The sequence below is a fragment of the Cherax quadricarinatus genome, chromosome 16, assembly GCF_038502225.1.
Source record: "Cherax quadricarinatus isolate ZL_2023a chromosome 16, ASM3850222v1, whole genome shotgun sequence".
NCBI lineage: Eukaryota > Metazoa > Arthropoda > Malacostraca > Decapoda > Parastacidae > Cherax > Cherax quadricarinatus.
The window spans coordinates 30,573,550-30,585,803 of NC_091307.1; the positions used below are offsets into that span (position 1 = coordinate 30,573,550).

General features: G+C 38.9%; 1 protein-coding gene across 6 annotated transcripts in view; it reads left to right on the forward strand.

Moving 5' to 3' along the window:
- The window catches only part of LOC128705063 (centrosomal protein of 290 kDa), a 448,876-nt gene that overhangs the window by 269,028 nt on the left and 167,594 nt on the right, over positions 1–12,254 (forward strand). For all 6 annotated transcript variants that reach the window (XM_070085555.1, XM_070085557.1, XM_070085556.1 and 3 more), the window contains one exon: positions 11,798–11,956. In XM_070085555.1, coding sequence (XP_069941656.1) covers positions 11,798–11,956 — 159 coding nt within the window. The remainder of the gene's footprint in view (positions 1–11,797; positions 11,957–12,254) is intronic.

Genomic DNA, 12,254 nt, shown 5'->3' on the forward strand with positions numbered 1-12,254 from the left:
ATGCCTCACGTACCTCCCCCACACTTACATTCTGCTCTTCTTCACTCCTAAAAGATGGTATACCTCCCTGACCAGTGCATGAAATTACTGCCTCTGTTTCTTCCTTAACATATAAAAGTTCCTCAAAATATTCTCGCCATCTACCTAATACCTCCATCTCCCCATCTACTAACTCCCCTACTCTGTTTTTAACTGACAAATCCATATTTTCCCTTGGCTTTCTTAACTTGTTTAACTCACTCCAAAATTTTTTCTTATTTTCATTAAAATTTCTTGACAGTGGCACTCCCACTCTATCATCTGCTCTCCTTTTGCACTCTCTCACCACTCTCCTTACCTTTCTTTTACTCTCCATATATTCTGCTCTTCTTATAACACTTCTGCTTTGTAAAAACCTCTCATAAGCTACCTTTTTCTCTTTTATCACACCCTTTACTTCATCATTCCACCAATCACTCCTCTTTCCTCCTGCACCCACCCTCCTATAACCACAAACTTCTGCCCCACATTCTAATACTGCATTTTTAAAACTATTCCAACCCTCTTCAACCCCCCCATTACTCATCTTTGCACTATATATATATATATATATATATATATATATATATATATATATATATATATATATATATATATATATATATATATATATATACAGTAGGGCCCCGCTTTACGGCATTTCGCTTTACAGCATTACACTAATACAGTCATTTCAAATTATGACCAAAACTCGCTATACAGCTCCTCCCACCTGACTTTCTAATACGGTCACCGCGCCCCACCCTGTTTGTTTACATTCTCCGTGAGATCTGTAACCACTAAATCTCTCCATTTTGTCTGGAAACTCCAAAATTTCAAGTGTTTTTAAAAGTTATTTCATATTTTACATATACTCTGATAATTATACTTATGTATATCTGTACCTAAATAAACTTACATTCTGTGCTGGTGTGCAGGTACACATTAAAATCAGTGTCTTATGTCTCAAGACGTCATATTAGTAATGATAATAATAATCACCGAGTCTCATTTAAATGTCGTATATTATGTTAATATACACATTTTCATTAATCCATCTATGATATTTTTTCAATTATATAATAAACGCAATGCATAACATATAAATATGATAAATACACCCCACAGTAGAATAAATAAACATAAATATGGTATGTGGTAGCAGACGACTTGCACAAGTGACGCCATATTAGAAATAATAATAATAATAATAATAATCACCGAGTCTCATTAAATGTCTTATATTACATTAATATACACATTTTCATTAATCCATCCATGATATTTTTTTCAAAATTATATAATAAACAAGATACATAACATAAAAAGACGATAAATACACCCCACAATAGAATAAATAAACATAAATATGAGATGTGGGAGCCAAATAACTTGTACAAGTGACGGCAAGAATAACATTTTCTCTAATCTAACATAAGAGAAAATGTGTTACTGGGGGTAACTGTAGAAAATTATTCCTTTCGTATGTATGTAAGTTTATTTAGGTATGCACAAATACAGTTACATAGATTATCATACATAACAGCATATGTGTAGAGAACCCAGGATAACACAAAAAAGTCAGAGTGACTTATTTCCATTGCCTTCACTCAGAGTGTCATTTCTTCTCAAAATGATGTTACATGAGAATGGAAGCGTTCTTCTTTATTTATTCTACCATATCAATGCAAAGACAACTTGTACACAATGTAACTTGTACACAAACCAGACGTGTACACTTTGTTTGTTTACAAAACTTACCTTCGCCTGGTTTGTTTACATAACTCGGAGCCTGTCCTCTCTCATGTACTCATTCTTTCTCTCTCTCATTTATTCGTTTTATCTCATTTACTTACTCCTAACCCTACATTAAGACTACAAATATTTTAAGTTAAGTAATGAGTGAACTTTACAGTGGACCCCTGCATAATGATTACCTCCGAATGCGACCAATTATGTAAGTGTATTTATGTAAGTGCGTTTGTACGTGTATGTTTGGGGGTCTGAAATGAACTAATCTACTTCACAATATTTCTTATGGGAACAAATTCGGTCAGTACTGGCACCTGAACATACTTCTGGAGTGAAAAAATATCGTTAACTGGGGGTCCACTGTATATACATTTTATCGCTTTTGGGATGCTTAAATATCATAGAATATATGTGTGGGTGGGTTGGCCTGGTATGGTAGCCCAGCTGAGTACCATACATACTACACTTGATTTCTTACAATAAATACTACTTGTCTCACCCTAGATTAAGACTATAAATATTTTAAGGTAAGTAATGAGTTCACTATGTGTGTATTGTACTTTTTTATTGTTTTTTGATGCCTAGTTCTATTGCTAGCTTAATATATATTAGTGTAAACTTGTTATCTAGTACTTGTATGCATTTATAAGTGGAAAAAAAGGGTGTTCCACTTTACGGCAGTAGCCTGGAACCTAACCTGCCGTATAAGTGGGGCCCTACTGTATATATGTATGTGTATATATATATGTATGTATATATATATATATATATATATATATATATATATATATATATATATATATCTATATATATATATATATATATATATATTTATTTATTATCACACTGGCCAATTCCCACCAAGGCAGGGTGGCCCGAAAAAGAAAAACTTTCACCATCATTCACTCCATCACTGTCTTGCCAGAAGGGTGCTTTACACTACAGTTTTTAAACTGCAACATTAACACCCCTCCTTCAGAGTGCAGGCACTGTACTTCCCATCTCCAGGACTCAAGTCCGGCCTGACGGTTTCCCTGAATCCCTTCATAAATGTTACTTTGCTCACACTCCAACAGCACGTCAAGTATTAAAAACCATTTGTCTCCATTCACTCCTATCAAACACGCTCATGCATGCCTGCTGGAAGTCCAAGCCCCTCGCACACAAAACCTCCTTTACCCCCTCTCTCCAACCTTTCCTAGGCCGACCCCTACCCCGCCTTCCTTCCACTACAGACTGATACACTCTTGAAGTCATTCTGTTTCGCTCCATTCTCTCTACATGTCCGAACCACCTCAACAACCCTTCCTCAGCCCTCTGGACAACAGTTTTGGTAATCCCGCACCTCCTCCTAACTTCCAAACTACGAATTCTCTGCATTATATTCACACCACACATTGCCCTCAGACATGACATCTCCACTGCCTCCAGCCTTCTCCTCGCTGCAACATTCATCACCCACGCTTCACACCCATATAAGAGCGTTGGTAAAACTATACTCTCATACATTCCCCTCTTTGCCTCCAAGGACAAAGTTCTTTGTCTCCACAGACTCCTAAGTGCACCACTCACTCTTTTTCCCTCATCAATTCTATGATTCACCTCATCTTTCATAGACCCATCCGCTGACACGTCCACTCCCAAATATCTGAATACGTTCACCTCCTCCATACTCTCTCCCTCCAATCTGATATTCAATCTTTCATCACCTAATCTTTTTGTTATCCTCATAACCTTACTCTTTCCTGTATTCACCTTTAATTTTCTTCTTTTGCACACCCTACCAAATTCATCCACCAATCTCTGCAACTTCTCTTCAGAATCTCCCAAGAGCACAGTGTCATCAGCAAAGAGCAGCTGTGACAACTCCCACTATATATACATATATATACATATATATATATATACATATATATATATATATATATATATATATATACATATATATACATATATATATATACATATATATATACATATATATATATATATATATATATATATATATATATATATATATATGTTTTTTTTTTTTTTTTTTTTTTTTTTTTTCAACAAGTCGGCCGTCTCCCACCGAGGCAGGGTGACCCAAAAAAGAAAGAAAATCCCCAAAAAGAAAATACTTTCATCATCATTCAACACTTTCACCACACTCGCACATTATCACTGTTTTTGCAGAGGTGCTCAGAATACAACAGTCTAGAAGCATAAACATATAAAGATACACAACATATCCCTCCAAACTGCCAATATCCCAAACCCCTCCTTTAAAGTGCAGGCATTGTACTTCCCATTTCCAGGACTCAAGTCCGACTATATGAAAATAACCGGTTTCCCTGAATCCCTTCACTAAATATTACCCTGCTCACACTCCAACAGATCGTCAGGTCCCAAGTACCATTCGTCTCCATTCACTCCTATCTAACACGCTCACGCACGCTTGCTGGAAGTCCAAGCCCCTTACCCACAAAACCTCCTTTACCCCCTCTCTCCAACCCTTTCGAGGACGACCCCTACCCCGCCTTCCTTCCCCTATAGATTTATATGCTTTCCATGTCATTCTACTGTGATCCATTCTCTCTAAATGACCAAACCACCTCAACAACCCCTCTTCTGCCCTCTGACTAATACTTTTATTAACTCCACACCTTCTCCTAATTTCCACACTCCGAATTTTCTGCATAATATTTACACCACACATTGCCCTTAAACAGGACATCTCCGCTGCCTCCAACCGTCTCCTCGCTGCTGCATTTACCACCCAAGCTTCACACCCATATAAGAGTGTTGGTACTACTATACTTTCATACATTCCCTTCTTTGCCTCCATAGATAACGTTTTTTGACTCCACATATACCTCAACGCACCACTCACCTTTTTTCCCTCATCAATTCTATGATTAACCTCATCCTTCATAAATCCATCCGCCGACACGTCAACTCCCAAGTATCTGAAAACATTCACTTCTTCCATACTCCTCCTCCCCAATTTGATATCCAATTTTTCTTTATCTAAATCATTTGACACCCTCATCACCTTACTCTTTTCTATGTTCACTTTCAACTTTCTACCTTTACACACATTCCCAAACTCATCCACTAACCTTTGCAATTTTTCTTTAGAATCTCCCATAAGCACAGTATCATCAGCAAAAAGTAACTGTGTCAATTCCCATTTTGAATTTGATTCCCCATAATTTAATCCCACCCCTCTCCCAAACACCCTAGCATTTACTTCCTTTACAACCCCATCTATAAATATATTAAACAACCATGGTGACATTACACATCCCTGTCTAAGACCTACTTTTACCGGGAAGTAGTCTCCCTCTCTTCTACACACCCTAACCTGAGCCTCACTATCCTCATAAAAACTCTTTACAGCATTTAATAACTTACCACCTATTCCATATACTTGCAACATCTGCCACATTGCTCCTCTATCCACTCTATCATATGCCTTTTCTAAATCCATAAATGCAATAAAAACTTCCCTATCTTTATCTAAATACTGTTCACATATATGCTTCAATGTAAACACCTGATCTACACATCCCCTACCCACTCTAAAACCTCCTTGCTCATCCGCAATCCTACATTCTGTCTTACCTCTAATTCTTTCAATTATAACCCTACCGTACACTTTTCCTGGTATACTCAGTAAGCTTATTCCTCTATAATTTTTACAGTCTCTTTTGTCCCCTTTCCCTTTATATAAAGGGACTATACATGCTCTCTGCCAATCCCTAGGTACCTTCCCCTCTTTCATACATTTATTAAACAAAAGTACCAACCACTCCAACACTATATCCCCCCCTGCTTTTAACATTTCTGTCATGATCCCATCAGTTCCAGCTGCTTTACCCCCTTTCATTTTACGTAATGCCTCACGTACCTCCCCCACACTTACATTCTGCTCTTCTTCACTCCTAAAAGATGGTATACCTCCCTGACCAGTGCATGAAATTACTGCCTCCCTTTCTTCCTTAACATTTAAAAGTTCCTCAAAATATTCTCGCCATCTACCCAATACCTCCATCTCCCCATCTACTAACTCCCCTACTCTGTTTTTAACTGACAAATCCATATTTTCCCTAGGCTTTCTTAACTTGTTTAACTCACTCCAAAATTTTTTCTTATTTTCATTAAAATTTCTTGACAGTGCCTCTCCCACTCTATCATCTGCTCTCCTTTTGCACTCTCTCACCACTCTCTTTACCTTTCTTTTACTCTCCATATACTCTGCTCTTCTTATAACACTTCTGCTTTGTAAAAACCTCTCATAAGCTACCTTTTTCTCTTTTATCACACCCTTTACTTCATCATTCCACCAATCACTCCTCTTTCCTCCTGCCCCCACCCTCCTATAACCACAAACTTCTGCCCCACATTCTAATACTGCATTTTTAAAACTATTCCAACCCTCTTCAACCCCCCCACTACTCATCTTTGCACTAGCCCACCTTTCTGCCAATAGTCGCTTATATCTCACCCGTAAGGCAGCCGGGATTGTTGGGATAAAGATAGAAATGTTAAAAGCAGGTGGGGATATAGTTTTGGAGTGGTTGGTGCAATTATTTAATAAATGTATGGAAGAGGGTAAGCTACCTAGGGATTGGCAGAGAGCATGCATAGTTCCTTTGTATAAAGGCAAAGGGGACAAAAGAGAGTGCAAAAATTATAGGGGGATAAGTCTGTTGAGTATACCTGGTAAAGTGTATGGTAGAGTTATTATTGAAAGAATTAAGAGTAAGACGGAGAATAGGATAGCAGATGAACAAGGAGGCTTTAGGAAAGGTAGGGGGTGTGTGGACCAGGTGTTTACAGTGAAACATATAAGTGAACAGTATTTAGATAAGGCTAAAGAGGTTTTTGTGGCATTTATGGATTTGGAAAAGGCGTATGACAGGGTGGATAGGGGGGCAATGTGGCAGATGTTGCAGGTGTATGGTGTAGGAGGTAGGTTACTGAAAGCAGTGAAGAGTTTTTACGAGGATAGTGAGGCTCAAGTTAGAGTATGTAGGAAAGAGGGAGATTATTTCCCAGTAAAAGTAGGCCTTAGACAAGGATGTGTGATGTCACCGTGGTTGTTTAATATATTTATAAATGGGGTTGTAAGAGAAGTAAATGCGAGGGTCTTGGCAAGAGGCGTGGAGTTAAATGATAAAGAATCACACATAAAGTGGGAGTTGTCACAGTTGCTCTTTGCTGATGACACTGGGAGATTCTGAAGAGAAGTTGCAGAGGTTGGTGGATGAATTTGGTAGAGTATGCAAAAGAAGAAAATTAAAAGTGAATACAGGAAATAGTAAGGTTATGAGGATAACAAAAAGATTAGGTGATGAAAGATTGGATATCAGATTGGAGGGAGAGAGTATGGAGGAGGTGAATGTATTCAGATATTTGGGAGTGGGCATGTCAGCAGATGGGTCTATGAAAGATGAGGTGAATCATAGAACTGATGAGGGTAAAAGGGTGAGCGGTGCACTTAGGAGTCTGTGGAGGCAAAGAACTTTGTCCTTGGAGGCAAAGAGGGGAATGTATGAGAGTATAGTTTTACCAACACTCTTATATGGGTGTGAAGCATGGGTGATGAATGTTGCAGCGAGGAGAAGGCTGGAGGCAGTGGAGATGTCATGTCTGAGGGCAATGTGTGGTGTGAATATAATGCAGAGAATTCGTAGTTTGGAAGTTAAGAGGAGGTGCGGGATTATCAAAACTGTTGTCCAGAGGGCTGAGGAAGGGTTGTTGAGGTGGTTCAGACATGTAGAGAGAATGGAGCGAAACAGAATGACTTAAAGAGTGTATCAGTCTGTAGTGGAAGGAAGGCTGGGTAGGGGTCGGCCTAGGAAAGGTTGGAGGGAGGGGGTAAAGGAGGTTTTGTGTGCGAGGGGCTTGGACTTCCAGCAGGCATGCGTGAGCGTGTTTGATAGTGAATGGAGACAAATGGTTTTTAATACTTGACGTGCTGTTGGAGTGTGAGCAAAGTAACATTTATGAAGGGATTCAGGGAAACTGGCAGGCCGGACTTGAGTCCTGGAAATGGGAAGTACAGTGCCTGCACTCTGAAGGAGGGGTGTTAATGTTGCAGTTTAAAAACTGTAGTGTAAAGCACCCTTCTGGCAAGACAGTGATGGAGTGAATGATGGTGAAAGTTTTTCTTTTTCGGGCCACCCTGCCTTGGTGGGAATTGGCCAGTGTGTTAATGATAATAATAATAATAATAATAATAATAATAATAATAAATATATATACAGGTCTCCCTCAACATTCACGAGGGTTAGGGGATGAAGAGCCTCGCGAATGTTGAAAAATCGCGAATGTTTGGTGCCCCAATATATTGTAGGGAAATATAATACAATACTGCTTCCTTAACTTGTCGAACCATGAACAATCATAAAATACATGAAAACGTCGTAAATTGTACTAAATACATACGTTATTGCTTAATAACATGTATATTATTAAATACCACTGCCTCCACCACTGAGTCCCTACTACCCTCCCTCTGACCCCCCACAACTGGCAGCCAGCCCTCCCACCACTGTGTGGTGAGTGTTGTGTTTGTTCATTATTTGATATTAAACTACAGCATAAATAATGTCAACCCATTTATGACTGCATATTGGAATGGCTATTCGGACAGGTATCGGAAGGTGACATCATGTGTTTACTCTTGAACACAGCAAAGAATCAAACATTTGTGCTACTGCTACTGCTAATAATAATAATAATAATAATAATAATAATAATAATAATAATATAATAAATATAATAATAATAATAAATACGATAGAATTGAAGAAGGAAATTTTACAAAAATATGAGGGTTGAAGCAGTGGTGGAGGAAGTGGTTGACGCATCGTCAGTGTGGCTTTGTTTATGCTGGAGTGAGTATTAGTCTCCGTGCTCTTCCAAACATTTCACAATAATTCATTGTATTTGGTGCTTGTAGATTGAGTGTGACTGGAGTGGTTGAGGCAGTGGTAGAGGCAGTGATAGAGGCAGTGGGTGAGGCAGTGGGTGAGGCAGTGGTAGAGGCAGTGATAGAGGCAGTGATAGAGGCAGTGGTAGAGGCAGTGGGTGAGGCAGTGGGTGAGGCAGTGGGTGAGGCAGTGGAAGAGGCAGTGATAGAGGCAGTGGGTGAGGCAGTGATAGAGGCAGTGGGTGAGGCAGTGGTATTTACTAACATATATGTTATAAATAATAATAGTACATGTTAATATTAATAACATTTATAATAATAATAATAATAATAATAATAATAATAATAATAATAATAAATGTTATTCATAATGTACTATTATTATTTATAACATATATGTTAGTAAATATCACTGCCTCTATCACTGCCTCTACCACTGCCTCACCCACTGCCTCACCCACTGCCTCTACCACTGCCTCTACCACTGCCTCTACCACTGCCTCAACCGCTGCCTCACCCACTGCCTCTACCACTGCCTCTACCACTGCCTCTACCACTGCCTCAACCGCTGCCTCACCCACTGCCTCTACCACTGCCTCTATAACTGCCTCTACCACTGCCTCTATAACTGCCTCTACCACTGCCTCTATAACTGCCTCTACCACTGCCTCTATAACTGCCTCTACCACTGCCTCTATCACTGCCTCTATCACTGCCTCTACCACTGCCTCAACCACTCCAGTCACACTCAATCTACAAATTGGTAAATGGGCAGTTTCTTGTACTCAGCTGATAGATAAAATCGAGTTCTAAAGAAATAGCTATGAGTTAAGTCAACTGGAACAAGGGAATTGGCTGAAAACAGGGCTCAAAGTTGGCGAAATCGCTGATACGCATATGTCACCGAGACCGCTAACTTCACGGGAGCGTAATTCCATGAGTTTTCGACCAAATTTCGAACTTTTGGTGTCATTACCATTGGGAAAAGATTCTCTATCATTTCATAAGAAAAATAAATTTTTTTTTCAAAAATTTATCGACATAGAATGACAGTTTCAGAAAGGGGCCTGCAACAGTCAAAGGGTTAATAAAATAAAAAAAATCATCTTTGTACCATGTTTCTTTAAAGAATTATAATTGTTTTTATGATGTGGCAAGTAATATACAGTGGACCCTTGAGTTTCATGAGCCTCGCGGTTTGTGAATTTTGTCTTTTGGTAACTTTTTTCGTCAAAATAAAGTCTCACGGTTCGTGATTTGCCTTGCGAATCGTCTGTCGTACGGAACGCGTCCGTGCAGCTGGGAGTGGCCGGGTATGCATGAAGGTTTCCACACAACATTCAGGAGTAAGTGTGGCATTGTTTGTTGGCGAGTGACCATCACCCCATGCATTCATACATTTCATAATAATCCATTGTTTTTTGTGCTTGTAACTGCTAAATAAGCCACCATGGGCCCAAAGAAAGCTTCTAATGAAAGCCCTTTGGTAAAGAAGGTGAGAAACACGATAGAATTAAGGAAAGAAAGAAATTGCAAAATATGAAAGTGGAGTGTGTGGGGCTGAACTCAATGATCACATCCATCGTGTCGAAGAAAAAGGAAATCAAGGAAGCTTTTGTTGTGAAAGGGGTAGATATGCTTACCAAAAAGAGACCGCAAATACTCATAGATGTTGAGAATTTGTAGTTAGTGTGGATCAACCAAAAACAATTAACAGGAGATAGTGTTATGCAGTCGATAATTTGTGAAAAGGCAAGGCAGTTGCATGCCGATCTTGTAAAGAAAATGCCTGGAATGAGTGCTGATGTTAGTGAATTTAAGGCCAGCAAAAGCTGGTTTGAGAGATTTAAGAAGCATAGTGGCTTACACAGTGTGGTAAGGCATGGCGAGGCTGCCAGTTCTGACAACTGTGTGGCTGAAAAATTCGTGCAGGAATTCAAGGACTCTATAGAGGCTGAAGGATTCGTCCCCCAACCAGTGTTCAGTTGTGACAAAACAGGCCTCTTTTGGAAGAAAATGCCAAAGAGGACCTACATCATGCAGAAGGAAATGGCACTGCCAGGACACAAGCCTATGTTCTGTGGTGGATTTCTAGTGAGGATTTCAAAGTGAAGCCTTTACTGGTGTATCACTCTGAAAATCCCAGAGTGTTGAAGAAAAACAGTGTCGCCAAGAGTAAATTGAGTGTGAAGGCTAACAGTAACGCATGGGTTACAAGGAAAATTTTCCTTGATTGGTTCAATGAAGTGTTTTGCCTGAGCGTGAAGAAATACCTCCTGGATAATAAACTGCCACTCAAGTGCCTCCAGGTTGTTCACTGAATGGTAGCAACGAGCATACTGACGCTAGTGGGCAGCCATGGCTTTGTCTCAAGAGAGAGGTAAACAAGGGTAGCTCACATTGTTGTGACTCATTTTGACCCATACAAGTTCTAACATGCGAGTTGTATTCCAAACAAAGGTCGTATACCAGGCAAAAATTTTTGCGTCCAAACAGGATGTATACCAAGTTGGACTTATTCCAAAGCAGATGTATACTGAGGTACCACTGTGTATATATGTATGTATGTTTCTTAAAATATGGGAAGGAAATATGGCTGTTATCATGATATTCACATGTACTGAACTGGCCCAGTGAATACATCCAACCTGGCCATGTAGGCCCACATTGATCTTCCCCCATGCACTACAGTGGCTTTAAGTAATGACTAACAGAATGTGAGGTAAGTTACTTTGAAGTAATTTTTGCCTAGTACAATAGTAAAAAAATTTTAGGTGGTAAATTTAGAGTTGTGTGAAATGTGACCATATTTTTCTCTTGTGTTCTTCACTTCACAAAATGCAGTTTATGTTTCACACCAGTTTTCAAGGATGTAGCCCCTGTGTTATGTGAGGGTTTACTCTTTTTAACATCTTTGCAAATTTATCCATGTGTACATCACTGAAACTTACCAGTTTTTATTGTTAATTGAACAATTACTGTTTCTCTCATTGCATTTTTACATATAGTCATATTGTCTAAAGATTTGTAGATCTCCATTTATTTACAGGTGTTCATTGCAATGCTCGCCCTAAATAATTACCATCTTTATGTTTATCACAGCTTGCTTGTGAGCAAGAGAAGTGGTTAGCAGAGAAAAAGCAACTAGAGAATTCTCACTCTCTTCTTGAGGATGAAGTAACAGCTTTAAAAGCTCAAACTGAAGAGTTACACTCAACCATTGACACAATATCTGCTGGTTGCCCAGATGTGGATGCAAAGGTAAAGTTATGATATTAAGATTTCTACAGAATTTATTGCTATTACATCCTAAGATGATAGTTGAGGCAGTGTTTACTTTATACACTGATGTACAACTTATGAATGCCTGAGTTATAAATATTCAAGTCTGTGACTGAGGCACGTAGATACAAGTGGGACTTTAAATGCAGTAGGGCCCCAGGTTGTGATGTTCTGAATTAGACATTCTAACTTAGCATATTTTGCTCTTACAAGATTGGTCTTTGCAAATATTCAAACATTTTAAGTAAATGCCTTTTTTTTTCTCATTTTTGCCAAA